This window comes from Cervus elaphus, chromosome 15 (assembly GCF_910594005.1).
Source record: "Cervus elaphus chromosome 15, mCerEla1.1, whole genome shotgun sequence".
Classification (NCBI taxonomy): Eukaryota; Metazoa; Chordata; class Mammalia; order Artiodactyla; family Cervidae; genus Cervus; species Cervus elaphus.
In genome coordinates, this window is record NC_057829.1 from 8607010 (window position 1) to 8629194 (window position 22185).

The following is a 22185-nucleotide window of genomic DNA, read 5'->3' on the forward strand; positions in this document are numbered from 1 at the left end:
GGAAGGACTGATGTTGAAGCTGAAACTCTAATACTTTGGCCTCCTGATGTGAAAAAGTGACACATTGAAAAGACCCTGATGCTGGGAAAGATTGAGGGCCTGCGGGAGAAAGGGACGACAGAGGATGAGATGGTTGGATGGCATCACTGACTCAATGGACATGAGTCCGAGTAAGCTCCAGGAGTTGGTGATGGACAGGGAGACCTGGCGTGCTGCAGTCCATGGGGTCACAAAGAGTCAGACATGACTAAGCAACTGAACTGAACTGAACTGTGAGAAATGAGTGTAATTCTGTGGTAGTTTGAACATTCTTTGTCATTGCCCTTCTTTGGGATTGGAATGAAAACTGACCTTTTCCAGTCCTGTGGCCACTGCTGAGTTTTCCAAATTTGCTGGCATACCGAGTGCAGCACTTTCACAGCATCATCTTTCAGGATTTGAAATAGCTCAACTGGAATTCCATCACTTCCACTAGCTTTGTTTGTAGTGATGCTTCCTAAGGCCCACTTTGCATTCCAGGATATCTGGCTGTAGGTGAGTGATCTCATCATCATGAATATCTGGGTCATTGCGATATTTTTTGTATAGTTCTTCTGTGTATTCTATCCATCTCTTCTTAATATCCTCTGCTTCTGTTAGAAGCATTTCTGTCCTTTATTATGCCCACCTTTGCATGAAATGTTCCCTTGGTATCTCTAATTTTCTTGAAGAGATTTCTAGTCTTTCCCATTCTATTGCTTTCCTCTATTTCTTTGCAGTGATCAATGATTTATATGCATTGATTTCTTTGCATATACACACTACTACATATAAAATAGGTAACTAAGCAGCACCTACTGTGCAGCACAGGGAACTCAGTACTCTATAATGACCTGTATGTGAATAGAATCTAAGAAAGGGTGGGTGCATGGATATGCATAACTGATACATTTTGGTGCATACCCAAAACTAATGCAACATTGATAACTATACTCCAATAAAATTTTTTTAAAGGCACATATGTAGGGCACAGTCATTGTTTTCTACGGAGGGGATCCTGAGTTTCGTCTACAAAGAAAAGAAGGAGCAAGGGTCCTGCGGTGTGGATGAGCTTGCCGAATTCAAGGAACAACTGGGAGGACAGTGTGCTAGGAGCATAGTGTGGCAGCCAGGGGCCATGTGTGATGGCTTCAGTGAGGCATGCAGAGGTCCAGTCATGCAAGACCTTGTGGACCTGTGAGGAGGAACTTGGATTTAACTCAAAATCTAAGACAACACCATTAGTGAGGTTTAAGCAGTGAAGAAATACGTAACTCGTGTTTTTGCACTGAATAGATTGAAAGAAGCAAAAGTTTATACTTTTGTGGGGAGACTGGGAAAGAGGCTGCTCCTCAGTTGCGGGGAGAGGAGACGTGGCTCATTTCAGGGTGTGCAGGAAGCAGCATCCACAGGGCGGGAGGGGGTGGGGAGGGCAGTGGGGGCAGATGGGAGGAGGAGATGGAGGTTCTCTGTCTGAAGCAGCCAGAGAGGCGGTGCTGACTAATGCTGGGCAGTGCCCTCAGTCAGCATCTCTACGCTCAAACAGGGTGACTGAGGAAAGCTGAATGAAGGGAGTACTTAGGAAGACTGGCCAAGTTCAAAGGGACCACAGCGATGGTAAGGGCCTCGGTGCCACAAGGAAGGAGCCGCCAGCATCCGCAGCTGAAAAGATCCTGGGACTCAAAGAGGGCAGAGTGGGAGCCACGACTGCCAAGGAGTGACCCGGGATCCCAACGACCCTCTCCTCCCACCGGCCCATCTCCTCTGTGCAGCTACTGAAGGACCCCAAACTGAAGCCAAAGTCAGTTTGTCTGCAAAGGCAGTAGTGCCGGAGGAGAGAGCTGGTGGGCGGATGCTAAGGTGCAGGCCTAGAAAGAGCAACATAGAAATACCCGAACTGTGTTGCAGGTAGAAATCAGGTTACATTCTGTACCTGTTAAGTTGGGGATACTCTTCTGGGACTGGAACTGGAGATTAAAATCCCGATGTCATCAGCATCTAGGTGGTACTGGAAGCAATGGAGAGATGAGTTATCTGGAAAATCTGGGACGGACTGAAAAGACAGGCAGGGGTGAGAGCTGGGAATTTTGAGCTTTAGATGCAGTGTGAAAGGAGCCTAAAAAGAAGATTGGTTTAAACTAGTGGTTACCAGAGGGGAGAGGGGCATGGGGAGGGACAAGATGGGGGTGCAGAGTCAGAGGCACCAACTATTGAGTGTGAGATAGGCTACAGCATGTACTGTACAGTGTAAGGAATATAGTCGATATTTTGTAATAATTGCAAATGGAATGTATAAAAATTATTTTTTTAAATTTAATAAACTAAAGAAGATTGTTTCTGAGTCCAGAAAAGGAGAATACCCCAAAGAATGTGATGTGGAGGAATTTAAGACAGGAAAGCAGAGTGGAAGGAAGAAAGTGGGCAGATACCCTCTGTGCAGTGGGGAGGTTAATCAGGTGAGTCTGTCAATCCTGAATCCCTTTTTACGTTTCAAAATTGCACAAAAGCTTTAATTAAACATGTTTATACTTTTTTTTGCAGTATAAAAGGTATACTAAATTGTTTAAGCAACAAATCCACTGGGCTTTTCTAATCACATAACACCAGGACCCCCGAATAGTCTAAGCAAAACAGTCTACCACAAAGAAACTCCAGGCTTAAATAGTTTTACAAGCAAATTGTTACCGAATCTTAAATGTCAGATCACTCCTATCTCATCCCAGCCAGTCCATAGAACAGAAATAGAAAGTTCCGTGATTTATTATTTCAAGGCTCTTATAACCCTGATGTGGAAAGTAGACTAAAATAGTATGAGAATGGGCAATTACTGACAAAATGTTGGCAAACATTGTATAGAATAGAATGTATCAGAACCAAGAATACAAGGGTGAATCAAGACTGGTAAAATCAAGATAAGAGAAGAAAAAGCATATAATTCATCCAATAGATATAGATAAGTGCTTGATAAAACTCAAGACATTTATGATTAAGAAATAAAATGCAATGATCGCAACCAAACAGCTAAAGGAAACTTCCATCTGAAGGCGTATCTGGGCTTCCCTGGGGCTCAGTTGGTAAAGCATCTGCCTGCAGCGCAGGAGACCTGGGTTCGATCCCTGGGTCAGGAAAATCCCCTGGAGAAGGAAATGGCAACTCACTCCAGTATTCTTGCCTGGAGAATTCCATGGTCAGAGGAGCCTGACAGGGTACAGTCCACGGGATCGCAAGAGTCAGACACGACCTAGCGGCTAAACCACGCCAAAGCGCATCTATCACGAACCTAAAATGAATGCCATGTATTATGGTGAACTATTTGAAACATTCCTTCTAAAGTCAGGAATAAGAGAAGGGTGCTCACAATCACAGCTTCACTTAACCTTGAGGAATCCAGCTCTTGGCCAAAATCCTACGTGAGGTCTTTCAGCCCTCACCTGTCTCCCCCACCTGGCGACGACCAAGGCCTTACGCGGCAGGACTCCTGGGGCAGAGCCGCCCTCCCCACAGCAGACGCGGTGCACGGTCTGGAGGGAGAAAGTCGCCGTTAAGCACTTAGCCCCCACCCGCCCCTGCACAGCTCTGGGACGCCCATCAAAGGCCATCTTATTGCGGGGCACTGGGCAAGGTGTTTCTCGGGTGCCTCTGCCAAGACCACCTGGGTGTGGGAGCGGCTTGGAGACACTTCCCTCCACTCTGACACAGTATTCAGTGCTGTTCCAGCCCCTTCCCCATCTCCCCGCCCCTGGCTGTCCTGGGTCCATAAATGGCAGGAAGCTTTTGGGGGGAAGGGGGAGTATCCACTGCAATGAAAGGATCCTTCCTCTTGGCTGGTACATCTGACTCACTCAATACCATTCTGTAGGGAAAATCAACCACTGGTGGGACCAGCCCCCAGACTCTTGCTTATATTGACAGTAAGGCCTGACTGTAATTTTATCTTGTTTTAGTTGACAATCTTGTCACCTGGCTGTTCAGCTCAGCTCCTGACAACATTGGACAAGAAGAGGTCCTTGCCAACATAATGTAGCCCTTATTCTTCTCCACCTAAAAAAATAGAGGCATAAGAGTTTCAAAACTGTTATTCCTAGACTATGAGATCGCCTACATAGAAATGTCAAGAAAATCTATGGACAGATCATAAGAAAAAAGAAGAGTTTAGGAAGGTTGCTGGAACCAACATCAATGTACAGAAATCAACATGATTCTGATTATATGCCAGCAACCAGCCAATTTCAAAAACACATTTAAAATAGTCCATTCACAATGGCAGCAAACACATAAATTGACTAATTAAAGCACAGTGTATAAATATAAGAACTGACAAAGAAAATGTTAAAATATGATTGAAGGACACTCAATAGGGCTTAAAGTTATAGGATAATGTAGTGTATTTACGAATACCCAATATCATAAATGGCTTCCCAGGTGGCACAGTGGTAGAGAATCTGCCTGCCAACACAGGAGATACCAGAGACGGCTTCAGTCCCTGGGTCAAGAAGATCCCCTGGAGAAGGGAATGGCTGCCCACTCCATTATTCTTGCCTGGAAAATTTGATGGACAGAGGAGATTGGCGGCTACAGTCCAGAGCTGGACATGACTGAGAATACACACACACACACACACACACACATACACACACCACCATAAATACGCCAGTTCTAGCAAATTAATCTATAAATTCCACACACCTGCCTACTTTGTGGAACTTCATAAGCTGATCCTAAAACTCACAGAAGTAAAAGAACCAAGAATAGCTTAGAACAGCATTTTTGAAGGATGGACCCAAGGACTCCAGGGGATCCTTGAGACTCTTGTAGGTGTCGGGGGTGGGGGTGGTCTAAGAGATCAAAACTATTTTCGTAATAATACTGAGACATTATTTGCCATGTTCATTCTCATTCCCTCACTCTGGAATTGTCCAGAGGCTACATGATAGTTAATATCATAATAGACTGAATGCAGGAGCAGCTATGGGAATTAAACCAGACATTAAAAAAAATTGCAAAAATATAAAACAGTGCCATTAGAATCTTCTTGTTTTGGAATATTAGTTACTTTTTTATTGAAAAGTGTTATTCATGCTCACATGTAATAGGTTTACCAGTGACACTTTTAAATGGATTCGTAACTACACATTTAAAAAACTTCACATTTTTGGGACTTCTCTGGTGGTCTAGTGGTTGAGACCTCACCTTCTGATGTAGGGGTTGCAGATTCAATCCCTGATTGGGGAGCTAAGATCTCACATGCCTCGTGACCAAAAAATCAAAATGTAAAACAGAAGCAATACTGTAACAAACTCAATAAGGACTTTATTTTTTTTCTCTTAATACAGTTTATTTTATCTTATTTTAATTGGAGGCTAATTACTTTACAATATTGTAGTGGTTTTGCCATACATTGACATGAATCAGCCACAGGTGTACATGTGTTCCCCATCCTGAACCCCCCTCCCACCTCCCTCCCCATCCCATCCCTCAGGGTCACCCCAGTGCACCAGCCCTGAGCACCCTGTCTCATGCATCCAACCTGGGCTGGAAATTTGTTTCACACATGATAGTATACATGTTTCAATGCTATTCTCTCAAAGCATCCCATCCTCGCCTTGAAATGGTCCACCTCAAAAAAAAAAAACCCTTGCATTTTTGACTGCTAGTAAATATTGATGGAAATAATTCACATAAACAAAAGCTCTTTGGAGTACTCAATTTCTAAGAGTGTAAAGGGCTCAAAAAGTCTGAGAACTGCTGGCTTAGACAACTCAAAAACAGAAGGGCGTGGGCTTGCCTTTCTAGAGATCAGTACTTACTGTAAAGCTACACTAGTTAGACAGAGCAGCTAAACTAAAATGTCGAGTCTTCACTGAATTTTGTGATAGAATATGAAGAAAGGGCGCTCTCATATGCTGCTGACAGCACAGTAGATTTGTTCAACTACTTTGGAGAGTGATTTGGCAGTGCTGAAGATGCATATACCATAGCACCTGGCAATTCCAATTCCAGGTACAAAATCCTAAGGAAATTTGAGCAGATGGGCACATAGGGATAAGAATGTTAATTACAGCATTATTGGTAACAACAAAAAAAAAAATCTGGAAACAACCTACATGCCCTCCCCCATGGGAATGGGAAGAGTCTACAGTAACCTAGAGTAATGGTTACTCTTCAGAAGGGAGGGCAAAGAAATGGGAGAGGGCCCACAAGGGGCTTTCAGAGGTAGCTGATGTTCGTTTATGAGAGACAGAGAGAGAGAGAGAGCATGGCATAATGCCAGCATGGGGGTAAACCTGGGTGATGTTTACACAGGACTCGTCATAATTATTCTCAATCTTTAAAATGCTACACAATAAAAACAAGTGAATGAGTCCACAGACTGGAGACCAAACACATTCATTTGCATTGCTGTTCTTTAACATGCACACGGTGAAACTGCATGCCTCTAAAGAGAACGTTAAAAATTTAAATTCAGGTACAAAGTGGTCTAAATACACACCACAGTCTAGCTCTTCCTCACACCCTGAGTGTCAAAGGAAGTGTTATTTGTTGTGAGTTTTATAACCAAGCTATTTCAAGAACTGCAGTCGAAGCCTGGAGATCAGACTATTTCGGTCTTCTGGTGTTTCTCAGGAGGTGCCATATGTTGGAATAGTTGTCAGCCAGGAAAACATCCGCTACACAAGTGCGCCAGGAATTCTGGGGCGTCAGCTTGCATAACCCATCTGAGAGTAAATTTGAAGAACAAGAGCGACATCAAGGATGTGCAGGGCATCTCCCTGGTCTGTGGTCATCTCATTCTTAACCCAAGTGGACCTAAGGATTATCAGTCAAATGAATTGGATGGCGGAATCAACGGAAGAGTTTCGACCTTGATTTATTCTTTAGGATTAAAGGGGATGAAGTTAGTTTCATGGGTCACTATTCCCTGGGCCCCAGCACCCAGATTTCTGTGTGGCAGAACTCTTAGCTAAGCGGTGAGGCAGACAGAGTATAGCAGACCCTAATTTGTAAACTATGAATAGATACTGTGCTATGTGCTAAGTCGTTTTAGCCACGTCCGACTCTTTGTGACCCCATGGACTATAACCCATCAGGCTCTTCTGTCCATGGGATTCTCCAGGCAAGAATACTGGAGTGGGTTGCCATCTCCTCCAGAGGATCTTCCCCACATAGAGACTGAATCCGCATTTCCTTTCCTGCATTGGCAGACAGGTTCTTTACCACTAATGCCACCTGGGAAGCCCCATGAATAGATGCTAGTTCTAATTATTGTTTCAATTCAACTCCACCAGCATCCATTAAATGTATACTTTATGAAAGGGGCTGCAGTAGGCTCCTTGCTAAGGATGAGAGACGAAAACAAAACTGAATAAGACATTCTCAACACATACACATGTAGGAGGTGCCTGGCACAGGGAAAGTGAGTTTTCTTTATTATTTTAAGCCAGCACTGCCAACCACTTTTCCAAAACAGGACACAGAACACTCTCCAGAAATGTTCTTGGACTCTGCTCACAACACCGCAAAGGTCTCTCTGGGGCTTCCCTGGTGGGTCAGATGGTAAAGAATCTGCCAACCAATGCAGAAGACACTAGTGCAATCCCTGGTCTGGGAAGATCTCGTGGAAAAGGAAATGGCAACCCACTCCAGTATTCTTGCCTGGAGAATCCCATGGGCAGAGGAGCATGGTGGGCTACAGTCCATGGGGTCACAAAGAGTCAGAGATGACTGAGGGACTAACACACACACACACACACACACAATCACTGGCTTTAGGAATCAAATCATTTTTGTGATTTGATGAAAACTGAGAATAGATTCGTGTGGGATTCAGTAGGCTTCAGAGAAGAGCAGAATCCAGTCCATGCATGACTCCTTCCCTTTAGATGTTTGAACTAATTAGGAACTCTGATGTCTTAGGCTAGTTTCAGTCAAAACTCTCTGGGAGGAAAAGACCCCAAAGCAGACAAGAGAAGTAAGCATCTGTCCTAGTGGTCCTTGCTCTGTACAGAGAGATCATCAGGGGGAAAGGCTTTAAGACAACTCCAGATTCAGCCACTCTGTGCATTTGAACTCATGAACAAAAACCAAAGTAACTTGCACCCTCACAAACTGTGCTGGAGTCAAGACCAGGAAGAGGACTGGTCTTCAGACACCAAACTTTTTCACAGCAACAGAAACCATGACAGCTGAAAACCAAGCCCAGTTACTTAGCAGGTGGGTCTGGCATTTGTAAGCAGGAGAGATCTTACTTAAGTAAGAAGAAGTAAGCGTCTCAGGACCTTGGTCCTTTGGGATGGCAGTTCATTAAATTTTGATGTTGAATTTCCTGTTAACACAAGTACGTGGAGCTGGCACTACCTACCGGACTAGAATAGGAGAATTATTATATTTGTTCTCCAAAACAGGGAAGTGGGTCAAAGTGGTTACACACACATATACCCAGAACATCTACAAAACTAACCATTTTGAGGAAATAGCACTATTGCAGAAGCCTGCAACTAGTGCTAAAGAAGCCTTATGGAGAAAGTCAGTCCTTAAAAAAAAAAAAAAAAAAAACTTTAGAAATTAACTGTCAAGAATAAATAGGACACAGTTCCTAAATGGTTATGGATTGTTCAATCATTTTGTTATGCATTAAAAATATTGTATGCAGAATTACATTAGTTCTACCCCCAAAGAATTACTATGAGTAATTTTATATAAAAGTTTCAGAAGCCAAATTTGTCATTAGTGTGAAATGTAGGCGTTTGAGTTCAGACTATAAAATTAAAAATTTAAAGATGGTGTTCCAATTCTACAGAGGAAACGCGTAGCCACCGCCTCCCCCCCGCCCCGTATTCACAAGTATGATACACAGCAAGGCCAGAAAAGCTGTGCCAAAGCCCGGGTGCGCTGGAGAGTCAAGCAGAAAGCCTGTCAGTCCTTGGATGTGCCTCACTAAGCTTGGAGTAACAGCCAGGGCCAGTTACAGAATCTGCAGGGCTCAGTGAAAAGTAAAAATGCAGGGCCTGTTCAAAAATAGGGAGTGCCTAAAATATAAAACTTTTCCCTTTCTTCCAAGGTCTTTTTCTCAACTTGTCATGGTGCTTTTATTGGCTGTTTGTATTAACTTTCTATGGCTGCATAACAAATTACCCCCAAACTTAGCCACTTCTAACAACACCCATGTAGTGTCCCACAGTCTTTGTGGATAAAGAGTCCAGTAATGTGTAGCTGGGTGCTCTGCCCAGGGTCTCACAGGCTTCAGTCTTGGTGTCGGCCAGGGCTGGGGTCTCATCTGAGGCTTGGAGTCCACTTTCAAGCTCAGGCTGTTGTTGGCAGAACTCTTTTTCCAGCTGCAGGACTCACAGTGCTCATTTCTTCAAGGTCAGCAGAAGAAAAGTCTCACTTCTATACACTTTTATAGGGCTTGCCTGATTAGGTATGGCCCACCTAGGATAATCTCACTTTGATTCATTGATTATTTCAAGTTAACTGATTAGGGGCTTTAATTACCTCTGCCAAACTCCTTCACCTCTGCCATAGTCTGCTAGTTAGAAGCAAACTTCAGGTCCTGCCGACTTGCTACATGAGGATTGTACAAGGGCATAAGTCATTGAGGGATCATTTTAGAATGCTGTCTCACTGTTCAATGTATTTCAATGTAAAGGAAAATTAAAATCTTTAACCTAATTTTGACTGTTCATCTTTACATTCTGAAAGGTCAGTTTTAAGTATGAATAGAATATTTACTTGTAGGTGGAAATCAAAATTACAGCTGGTATCTTGTAATATTTATGTAATACGTAATATTTATTTGGCATGCAGATAGTGGAAATGTGGTCCCAACTAAACTAACTCTTCTGTTCCACTTCTTGATGCCTGCACATCCCACTGACATCCTCCACCATAGGCTTCCTGATGACTGAGGAGCTGGAAGGACAAGGAACCCTAGGCTGCTCTCTTTTCTCCTGTATCATCATTTTGAATGTCAGTGGTTGACTAACATAGGGAAGTAACACAAGCCAGTCAAAAAATATGATGGAGTTCCTCGGTCATTCATACTTTTTGGAATAGCACTGCCTTCTTTCTGTATGTGAAACCAGTTCTGGCACCCAAAGAGAGCCCAGCCTCTCAGAATGCCCAGGTGTAGACGGAATGCACTCACCTGTGCTAGGCTGAGTTGCACTGAGCTCCCACAGACTGTGAGTCCCTGGAATTCTGTGCCCTTGGATATCATGAACACTGTATGCAAATAGGGCAGCAAAGAGATAAATATGCACATTGTACCTGTTTACTCAGGCACACACCACTGTCCCATCAGACTTGAATTGGTATGTTTGTTGTTTTCATTTAGTCGCTCACCCTTGTCTGACTCTTTGCAACCCCATGGACTGCAGCATGCCAGGCTTTCCTGTCCTTCACTACCTCCCAGAGTTTGCTCAAACTCATGTCCATTGAGTTCGTGATGCCAGCCAATCACCTCATCCTCTGTTGTCTCCTTCTCCTGCATCAGGGTCTTTTTCAATGAGTCAGCCCTTCACATCAAGTGGCCATAGCATTGGAGCTTCATCTGCAGCATCAGTCCTTCCAATGAATATTCAGGACTGATTTCCTTTAGGATTAACTGGTTTGATCTCCTTGGAATCCAAGGGGACACTCAAGAGTCTTCTCCAACATCACAGTTCAAAAGCATCAATTCTTCAGCTCTCATCCTTTATTGTCCAACTCTCACATCCATACATGATTACTGGAAAAACCATAGCTTTGACTATACAGACGTTTGTTGTCAAAATTAATGTCTCTGCTTTTTCATATGCTCTCTAGGTTTGTTATAGCTTTTCCTCCAAGGATCAAGCATCTTTTAATTTCATGGCTGCAGTCACTGTCCACAGTGATTTTGGAGCCCAAGAAAATAAAGCCGGTCACTGTTTCCATTGTTTCCCCATCTATTTGCCATGAAATGATGGGACCAGATGCCATGATGTTAGTTTTTTGATGAGGTGGATGAGCCTAGAACTTACTATACAGAGTGAAGTGAGTTAGAAAGAGAAAGAAAAATACTGTATTCTAACACACACATATATATGGAATCTAGAAAAATGGTACTGAAGTTTTTTGAATGGTGAGTTTTAAGCCAATTTTTTTCACTCTCCTCTTTCACCCTCATCAGGAGGCTCTTTAGTTCCTCTTCAATTTCTGCCATAAGGGTGGTGTCATTTGCATATTTGAGGTTATTGATATTTCTCTTGGTAATTTTGATTCCAGCTTGTGTTTCATCCAGACTGGCATTTCTCACGATGTACTATGCATATAAGTTAAATAAGCAGGGGGACAATATACAGCCTTGATGTTCTCCTTTCCTGATTTGGAACCAGTCTGTTGTTCCATGTCCAGTTCCAACCGTTGCTTCATGACCTGCATACAGTTTTCTCAGGAAGCAGGTAAGGTAGTCTGGTATTTCCATCTCTTTAAGAATTTTCCACAGTTTGTGTTCCACACAGTCAAGGCTTTAGCATAGTCAACGAAGCAGATGTTTTTCTGGAATTCCTTTGCTTTTTTTCTATGATCCTACAGATGTTGACAATTTGATCTCTGGTTCCTCTGTCTTTTCTAAATCCAGCTTGAACATCTGGGAGTTCTCAGTTCATGTACTGTTGTTGCTTGGAGGATTTTGAGCATGACCTTGTTAGCATGTGAAATGGGTGCAGTTGTGCAGTAGTTTGAACATTCTTTGGCATTGCTCTTCTTTGGGATTGGAATGAAAACTGACCCTTTTCCAGTCCTGTGGCCACTACTGAGTTTTCCAAATTTGCTGGCATATTGAGTGCAGCACTTTCACAGCATCATATTTTAGGATTTGACATAGCTCAACTGGAATTCCATCACCTCCACTAGCTTTATTCACAGCTTCCTAGGGCCCACTTGTATGTTTGCACAACACAAACTCAAAGATAAAATTGTTAAGAATTTCAAGACAGTGATAACTTTAAACCATGAGCTGTGCTTTCCTTAATGGGGCCCTGAGTAGAAGCTAGTTGTCTAGGAAAGCTGCATGTGAACAGGACGGGAAGAAACCAGACTGGACACACACATGGCACACATCTCCCCCACTAATGTGGATGTCCTCTTGTCCCATTAGACGTCACTCAAAAACCCAAGCTCAAAGGGAAAGTAATGGAGAATTTCAACATGACAACAGCAGAGCATTAAACCCAGTGTGAGGCTCTTCTGAGTACAGGGTTTACACAACCGCACAGGCTGCATTCCCATGAAACCAGCCCTATGAACATTTTTCTGAGCCCCTCCTCTTCAGGGGGATATGGAGTATGGCTGGAGCATTCCTTAGGTCACCCACCAGCAGTCTAACCCATGGCAATTCATGTACATATTTCAGGGTGTAGAAGTGCATGGGACAGCTCCTCTGATGTATTCTGCTTCTGAAGAGCCATACCTGTTGCTACTCTATAGCTGTCAAGAATCTATCTCCTTTTCTGTAACTTAATTGGGTTCCTCACTTCTAGTTGAGGACCAGGCAACAGGGCCTGGAATGGAAGGTGGGGTTTCAATGGCAAAGTCCATTAAGGAGGGAGAAGTACAGCACTGAACTGACGTGGAGATGAGCAGTTCAATTCAGGAGGCCAGTGGGTTCACGATCTCTTTAGTTAGAAGGACGCAGGTGTCAGTCGTCCAGTTTTTGGCAAAAGTAGGTGGTACCCATGCGTTAGGAAGACTGAGACTGTTGTATCTCACCATCAGAATCACCTCTTCTGGTACACATCCCCTACCTGGGCTTGACCTACACAGTAGTAGTAGAAAGGCAGTGAATATTGTTAAGAAACTCACAATGGACGTTCACTATGATGATTCATTTCTCCATTTCACAGCTGTGAAAACTGAGCTCCAGAGAGACTTGCCAAGGTTAACAGCTAAGAGGTGAAGCCAGGACTCCAACAGGTCTGTCTGATCCCAAACACAAATGCCTTCCCTGTGGCAAAGAGTATGATTCCCACATCTCTAAGTCGTTCATTTTTGGTTAGTGTTTTTACTATGAATGTTATAGAAAGCTTGCCAGACACACAGACTGGGTTTGCAGTGATCCCGGTTTAACACACGAGGTGGCATCTTCAAATGGAAAGAGGGGGCAAGAAGCTAACAAACTTCATTATTCAGGGACACAGCCCTTATTTATTAAGTGAAGGAACTGAACTAAGTGATTTCCAAAGTATCTTCCGGCTCCACATTCCTGTGTATTCAAGCTTTCTTTTCTGACTTGTCTAAAATTTCAGCTGCTTTTTATTATTATTTTGGGGAGGCTGTGGCATGTGGGATCTCAGCTCCCTGACCAGGGATCAAACCCATGACCACTGCAGTGAAAGCATAGTGTCCAAACCACTGGACCACCAGGGAAGTCATTCAGCTACTTTTTAATACCACACCAGGATTCAGTATAATCATATTCTCAGCATAGAGGTGGGTACTTCTTTGTTGATGCAGGAGAGCATACTTCTAGTTTAGTAAAAACAGCTAAGTTAGAAGATAAAATTAAAATACATAAAAATAATAGGGAGGCCTAAAATACAACACAACTTTATAATGTTTCTTTTTTTTAATTAAAAAACATTTTTTCCTACTTTTATTTATTTTTTCATTTATTTATATTAGTTGGAGGCTAATTACTTTACAGTATTGTAGTGGCTTTTGCCATACATTGATATGAATCAGCCATGGATTTACGTGTGTTCCCCATTCTGAACCCCCCTCCCACCTACCTCCCCATCCCATCCCTTATAATGTTTCAAACTGGAACTTTATAGATAACTGCTATCCACTCTGATTCTGGAAATGATAGAAGTATTGAAGAAACATTAACTTCCTGAGATTTAGACCAACAGTCTTTTGGTTTTTCTAGAAAGTGAGAAAGGCAATGAATGAGAAAAACAGCTTCCGTTTTCTCATCTATACTAACAACTTATGGGGTGCTCGTGAAGATGAAGTGAGACAGTGGAAGTCCTTCACCAGCTATAAGGTGCTAATCAGTGTCAGGAAGCATTAGGATTAAATTAATGACATTAACGGAGACCAAAATACTCTGTTTCTCCAGCAATCCTATTTTCCAGTGAAAAGGCCATTCTTTTAGTGAAATCTCACCTCTCACATAGATTCTTAGATGCTGACGGTATGCGCTCATGCTGTGATCAGTGAAGTAGCAAGAGAGTAGCAAGAAATCATAGATTCAGATAAGGTGCACTGGAATGTAAGGCCGTGCCATCTGAAAAGAAAAAATGTGCCTCCCTAAACACCTGGCTTCTGGCCACTACAGAGGGAGATATGGAGAACTTTGCTGACACAACGCCAGCGTTCATGCCTTGAACATTTCCAGATCAGAAAGATCTCCTCCTTCAGGTTAACAAATACTGTCCAAAGTATGTGGAAATACCCTTAAGAATTCTGGATATGCAAGCAATCATTTTCAGACTAACACTGCTGACAACAGGCTCTTCCACATATAAAGCAATCCATTATTTATGTCACTCTGAATCCAAATCCTGCCCCAATTCTCTCCTCAGCATTAACATCAACATCACAATTAAGGAAACACAGTCCTCCAGGCCACTGTTGGGTGTGAAACTCTGAATCTGAGCAGCTTCCCTTAATGAAACAAAAGGCAAAACCCTCCAAGGTTTCTTGGGGAGAATAGCTGAAGGAGAAATCTCTGGACAGAAGAGGGGTTGGATCTTTTTTCTGTCTTTCACTATGTAGACCCTGGGGGTTTACTGCTCCTCTGTTAGGGTTTCAGCTCAATTATGAGCCATAGCCAAATCCACTTCCTATTGCTCTTATGGCTCAACTACAAGATCCTTTTGTTCTTATGGCTCAGCTACAATATAGTTCAAGGAGAACTATATTAAAACCAAGAAGAAAACAAAACAAAAAATAAACAAATAAGACAAAGTATCCTGAATAGTCAAGTTTGCAAGTATAGGTTTCTGAACCTGTAATAACTCCCTCATTTAGTGATTTGTGGACCTGTCCCCTTGCACATGCCTTCTTTCTACCTTATGGCCTTCAGCTGCTATCTTGTACTGTTACTCAGGAGCTTGTCTGATCTCCTGCACTGGCCTGCTGCTGGACAAACACAAACATTCTTATTAAAGCCCAAAACTTTCCATGGATTCCTGTTGTCAAGGGTTCTCCTACTCAGTTACAATGTCAAATGAAACATTTGTTTTAACCTTTGGAAGGAAGAGCTGACTTCCTGACTGAGGTTTTATTGAAAATATATCCCCCGAAGGGCAAGAATACAGATACATGGTACATTTTCTGTACTATTAAATACACCAACAGTCCAGGCGCATTTGCTGTTATATATGCTAGATAAATGTTATTTGATTCAACCCCCAAACTAATCTTATAATGAAGAAATAATGTCAAAAAAATACATAGCATGACCAAAGATGTAATCACCACCCACCTGTCTCCAAAGACCAGGGCTTTAACACTGTAATTTGCCACTAGGATTAGTGGTCTTTCCAATAAAATTGAGAAAGACATTGCTAACATGTTTTGCCATCCAAAGCAAAAGTATTTTTTCTCTTTGGTCCCAACACCTCTTCTAGTAGATAACCTTTAGCCCAGCCCCAGCTTCTCCATCACACTCAGCGTTTGCTTTCTACCCTTTGTGTCCCATGACCTGCTCCTTCTTAAGATTTGCTCACTGAATTTGATGTTTATCTCTGGGCTTTGTTAGAAAACACCATCTTCTCATCTCTCCAGCAGCATCTCCCTGAGCTATGTTGAAGAATAGATTTCCAGTCAATTTTTCAGCAACCTAATTCCATCTGCTTTGTCTCTTCTGGAAGTTCCTCCAAGTATCTTGTCCACCACCAGCATTTTCCTTATTCTCTGGGACTCACTCTAATTTTTATACCTCTTCTCTCATTTTGGTGGGATTTTTGAAAGGAAAGGACCATAACCTTCCTTTTAAATTTAAAATTTTTAAAGCACATAAACTTTTTTCTTATCTGAATTTTCTAATTTTTTCTAGAATTGATATACATATTACTTGTATAACAGAGATATGAGAAATGTTTGGAAAATAAGAAAATATTTCTAGTACTGTGGCTTGGCACTCCAACCTAATAAAGCTCATTCTGAGGTCTAATATTTCCTGGCATGACAGTTAGATCTCTGGAGAAAAACACTAAAAATGTTTTGGTCCTTGACCAAGTAAATTACCCTCATATTGTTTTAGGTTAGAAATGAGAAGGATCCAGCAAGTCTTGGCTCATAAGCTGTCATTCTGTACAAGGATCCAGATATTTTAAATCCAAATTAAAACATAAATAGCCCAAAGGACAGCTATATCTCGAGGTCCAAGGACAGTTTATGACTAGGCAAATATAAATATTATGTATCTAATAGACAAATAAAATATAAATATTATTTAGATGTTGCTTTGTTATGAATTTTTTTGCCTTGCCAACAACACAATGTGATAATCAAAACCTTGTTTTTTTTAATTGATAGTCTTGACCTGTATGTTGTAACAAATAAAATTTGGTTCCTAAATGTGACTGCATAATAAACGCACTGCTTGTACAGGCAGAAAAATTAATTTAATCAAGATGTGAACAGGTGGCTCTCAACAGAGCCACAAGTGCCTAAGAGTTCAGTATCACTGTTCTTTGTATTTAGAAATGTCATGAATAGCATGCAGATGACTCCAGAAAAAAAAAAAATTGGACATATGCATCTGCACAGTCCTCTTTGAATCTGCTTTAATAAGTTCAAAGAACTTGTCATTGTTGACAGTTGCCTCTTAATATTATAGAGAGGTAGCCCTAACACAGCAGTTTAGATACCTAAGCTGCTCAGAAAAGCTGGATTGCAGCAGCTCAGTTTTACAATTAAGTGACACTCTTCCCTATTTATGACCCTGAAAGTTCAGGAAAAGACTATCAATTTTAAAAAACAAGTTTTTAATTATCACAGTGTGTTGCTGGCAAGGCAAAGAAATTTCATAACAAAGCAACATCTAAATAAGATAAATAATATCTGTATCTGTCTATTAGATACATAATATTTATATTTGCCTAGTCATAAACTGTCCTTGGACCAAGAGATATAGCCATCCTTCGGGCTATTTATGTTTTAATTTAGATTAAAATATCTGATCCTTGTACAGAATGACAGTTTGTGAGCCAGGACTTGCTGGATCCTTCTCGTCTCATTTTTAACCTAAAACAACTATTTCATGTGTCAATGATTTTAAGTAATTTAAGGAGATAATTAAGGCTTCAGGAGTAGTATCTATTATGACATTCTTAAAGTACTAAGTTTACAGGTTTTAGAATTAAAACATGAAGTACAATTTGAATATAGGATTCAAACAGGAAGTGCTAAATACATGAAACAGGTATTTCATTAGAATTAAGCTGGAAAAACCACCACCTCCACAATTCTAGAAATAGGTGTTCATGGAATAATTCAAAGAGAAGCTTATTTAGCTACTCAATTTTGTAATTTAAAGTTCTTTAGTCTTTGTTGAACCTTAAATATACTGAATTCACCATTTTCCTTACCCATTCTCATCATGCACAACAATTTACTCTCAGTTTTTAAAGAATTATTTCTCTGATTATTCTAATATTGCTTATATTTTCTGTTTCCTCCATGATAATGAAAACTTGCTAACAATCTGCAGGCCAAAATGATGTCATCTGAGTAGCCAGCTGCAGCATCTAGCAGTAAATTAGCTTGATTTTGTGAAATGAAACACTATGTTTTCTATTTACCAAAAAAGTAAGGTCATAGCCATTAAAAACATTTCACACTCCAAAATTTTCACTGGTATAATTTCTGGATCTCTAAAAGTTTATTTCAATAATTTAAAATATTCAAAATGTCATGACTACTTACTGGTGCTCACTTATACATTAAAATACTGATTTTACTGCTTAGGACTTTATGGGTATGCTTGACATTTGAAGCTCCTACAATCTGGTATTTTCTTACTCAACAAATTTTTCTTCTACCACTCTAGTGTGACTCTACCATTCTAATCAAGATCACATAAGGTCTTCTCAGTCCCATGAGTACATTGTGACATTGTGTTCATTCCCATCATTATTCTTTATTCATATTTCTCCTCAAAATATAGTCTCTTCATCTCACCATCTAACTAAATTCTATTATTATGATCAGACAAGATAATACCTACATAATTATTTAATTACTTAAGAAAATTAGGACCTCACCTCATATATCCAAAAGTATTAGCTATATTAAAACTTAAGTGTAAAATTTAAATATAACACAGAAGAAAATACATGTAAATATCTGCACACAGAATAAGATCTAAATATAAAAACAATGGAAGAAATTATAAAGAAACGATCACTAGATTTCATAGGAACAAACTATCATACATTAAAAATAACTTGAAAAGGCTGAAATGACAATAAACTGAATTTCTATACAATAAACTGTATAGGAAGACACCTTTTTTAGCTCCTTTCTCCAAATACTTCAGAGAACATCAAAAGGTGTTTCAGCAAAACAAAAATACTGTAGTCAAATAGCCAGTATCCAAGAAGGATATTTTTTAGGTTTCTGCATGTTTTACTGCTTAATTCTAACCTCTCTCGTTAGGTATGTTAAGTGTACGGCCATCACTTATTTGTTCAACAAATGCTTTTATTGCACCCCAGCCATATGCCAGAGACTGTGCCAGGTACTAAGACCATATTGCTGCTCAGACAGACATGGTCCCTTCAATCACAGAACTTAGGTTTAGCACAAGATAAACATTAACCAAGCAGCCACCCAGATTGTGGTTTTAAGAAAAGGTACACAGAGCACTATGACAGCATATAAAAAGGATTCCGCCTATTAGAGATGTGGAATGCATATGGGTCCTGGAAGATTTCCCTAAAGAACTCACATCTAAATAAAATGGTAAGCCCTTATAACTGCAGTAGCTATACCCTAAATTCTTCTGTACCTTTCTGGGTCTCATACAGTAAGTCTTCTATATCCATTAAATGATTTATTCCCATTAAAATTTGAAGGTATCTTTGTTAACCAGCCTTCAGTTTTCAATGGTGTGAATGAAGTCAGCTTTAGGATACTTTAATAGGAGCAGTTTAGGAAGATACTTTTTATTTTTACAAGGTTAAACAACTTAAATCTTACCTACGTTATAAGATCATCTCATGATCAGTCTTGTCAGATTTAGTGGCAGAATCCTAAACCCCAAAGGAATGACGAAACACTTATATTCTGAAAAAGAATTATTCACATTAATTTATGTACTAAAAATTATGTACAGCTATTAAAATTGTTTCACTAATAGTACACACAGATTATAAAACAAATTAAATATTATTTAAAAGCACATATTTTTACACTGTATATCCTGGAAGTTTGTTTATTACTAATTCACAAATATCTTTGCATTGCTTGGAAATGTTTAGTGAACCAAGGTCATCACTGTCTTCTTCAAAGTGATCTAAAGTACTGCTATCCAGGACATTAAGTTCTAGTTCCGACAGATTAGAAGGCAGGTAAGAACTCACTTGAGATGTCCGAGGTGACTGGCTTTTTTCTGAGGACTTGCAAACTGTTCTTGTTTTAGGTTTAGCAGAGATGTCACGATCCTGCTTTAGAACTTTAAAATTATGCATACTGTTTTGGTCTCTCTGGTTTTCTTTTTCCTCAGTCCAGTGTGATGAAGAGAAATCACTGGAAGATGCTTCCTCCAAACTTTTATCTTGAGTCTTTGAAACAGGAAATCTTTTATATGAGAGTACTGGAGATCCAGCTGAAAAAGGTGGGCTAAGAACAGAACTCTTTTCACTGCTGTTTTTCCTTATGGACAACTTTGTTTCACTGGACTTGCTTGTACGTTGACTGTGTTTTGGATTTTCTGTCCCTGGACTGCTATCACGAGCTCGTAAAATTCTGCTGGTGTCTTCAGAACTGCAAGGGCTGGTGAAGTCATCTGAATACTTTAGTTCTGAGATACTGTCAGAGCAACTACTTGTAGTTTGATTGTTTTCATTGATATCAGCAGTTAGAATGTCATCACTAGTGATTTTGACCTGCTTGTCATCTATTTCTTTATCTATTACAATTCTGTCAACTACTGCAACCTGCTGGAAAACACCTGGACTTTGGACTTTCACTTCCACTTTTCCTTCCAAAATATTTGTACGAATAAACCTTTCTGAGATGACAGAATTTGCAGGACTCACAATTTCTCCCAAAAAACCATTATTGCTTCTATTTTCATCACAATCAGCTGTCTTTTCAGTTGCACGTTTCAGTTTAGTTTCTTTGGTTGTGTTAGGGTCATCATCAACTACACTAATTTGCTTTGAGGTATTGCTATTTTCAGCACAAGATGCATCTGATTCTAAACACTTTTCTTTAGGTAGTTCAGGTGGCTTCTGATACAGTTCAGCAAAACTTAGTATCTTAACTTTGGATGATGGAATTCTGAGTTTTGCACCTAACATTTGTGTTTGCATTTTTCTATACTGTTCTCTCTTTTCATGTTCTACCAACATATTAGGATTTTTTTGTTTTAAACGTAGTTTAAGTGTGTTTGTTAAGCCATAAAGTAGTCTTCCCCTTGAAACTCTTTTGGGGGGGGCACCACCTTTCTTTTCAAAATATTTACCTTTCTTAAGGTTTTCAGTTTGGTTCTTTTTATACTGAAGACTCATTGACTTCTCATTTTCCCCCACAGAAAGCTTATCCTTCTTAGATTCAGATTTACAGGTGGATTTCACTGAAGATTCTGGTGACTTCTTATCCTCAGTTCTATATAACCAGGCTAAGTGAGGATGTATATGAGTAGGGCTTGCCATGGGTTGGTTGTATAACAAGGACAACTCAACCAACAAAGCATTTAACAAAGGCAGCTGCCTTATAGTATTAATTCTATTATGTTCAGTTGGAGGATGATCTGTAGTTTGACTACTTGCTCCTGTATCCTGAATGCATGCAGGATTTACAAGCACTGGACCACTCTCACCTGTTGCAGAATTTGTATGTTCTGGAGGATTAGTATGTGTTGGGGGATTTACAAGGTTTTCTTTCAGGAACGTACCATCATCCCATTCCTCAGGTGCATTAATTTGAGGCTCAATGGTTATTTTACCCAGTTTAGGGGGTGCCTTTTCTTGAGTCAAATGAGTGTAATACAGAGGAGGAGGGCAAATTATGTTAGTTTCAAGTTCCATCTCTGTGCCTTCCTGATTTGGTGGGCTACTCCTCTCACTGCTACCCTCTGAACACATAACAGAGTTGGTTTTGCCATTTTCCATAGAATCCGTGTAATCAGAGTCAGCCTTGCTATGGAAAGCTCTTCCCTTCAAATCCTTCCCTGCCCTTGAGATTTTTACATCCACCAGAGGCTTATCGGCTTCTCCTGGGCTTGGCTCTGAGTCTGGCTGCTGCAGCTGCTGATTTTCCTGCCAGGTTTGGGGACTGACCTGCACTGACTTCTGCACCTCCATACCCTCCACTCCACCTCCTGTGGAAGCGACTGGCCGCTCCAGATGGCCCAACAAGCTGCTTCCCAGATCAGTCAGACGGTAACCCAGGGCAATGTCCCCAATCCGCTCCCCGTCTAGGTTACACAGCGGGAAACTTCCCCGATGACTCTGGGAGCTGCCGGGGGCGGCGGACCCTAAGATCTTGTGGACCGCCGAGGCCAGAGAGATGCTGCAGGACCCCAGGAGCTGCGGGGCAGGGGTTGGGTGCCCGGGGGGCAGCTGCAGCAGCAAGGCGTAAAGCGGGGTCCGAAGGAGCAGGCGGTGCAGGGTGGCGGGCTGCAGGCGGAAGAGACAGGACTTGCCGCGACGGAAGCTGACCAGGCCAGGCCGAGATTCCTGGGAGGGGGCGGCGGGCCCGGCGGGAGGGTAAACCAGCAGCGTGGGGAAGTCCAGCAGGCGGAAGGCCACCGCGGGGCACAGGCTGCGCGAGGGCAGCGGCGACGATGCTGCCTCTCCCTCCTCCTCCTTTTGCTCCTCCTCCGCAACCACGGGTGGCTGCGGCAGCCAGGCTTCAAGGTATACCCAGTCTACGAGTAGCTCCAACGAGAAAAGCCGCTCAGACACCACGGACGCCATTGCTGTTACCCCGGAAACGCTGGGAGCCGAAAGCTGAAGTCCTTCGTTC

General features: G+C 41.4%; 1 protein-coding gene across 3 annotated transcripts; it reads right to left on the minus strand.

The window, feature by feature from the left end:
• Positions 1 to 1971: 1971 nt before the first annotated feature.
• Positions 1972 to 22179, minus strand: MAP10 (microtubule associated protein 10). Of its 3 annotated transcripts, none has more exons than XM_043926551.1 (3): positions 19575 to 22179; positions 19192 to 19278; positions 1972 to 2026 (listed from the first exon to the last, which is right to left on the minus strand). In XM_043926551.1, the coding sequence occupies exons 1-2, from the start codon at positions 22134 to 22136 to the stop codon at positions 19231 to 19233; spliced, it is 2610 nt and encodes an 869-aa protein (XP_043782486.1). In that variant the 5' UTR covers positions 22137 to 22179; the 3' UTR covers positions 1972 to 2026; positions 19192 to 19230. The 3 variants fall into 3 exon arrangements, with proteins under 3 accessions (XP_043782486.1, XP_043782485.1, XP_043782484.1); XM_043926550.1 differs by lacking the exon at positions 1972 to 2026 and adding an exon at positions 5591 to 6734; XM_043926549.1 differs by lacking the exon at positions 1972 to 2026 and having other exon boundaries at positions 17839 to 22179.
• Positions 22180 to 22185: the final 6 nt, after the last annotated feature.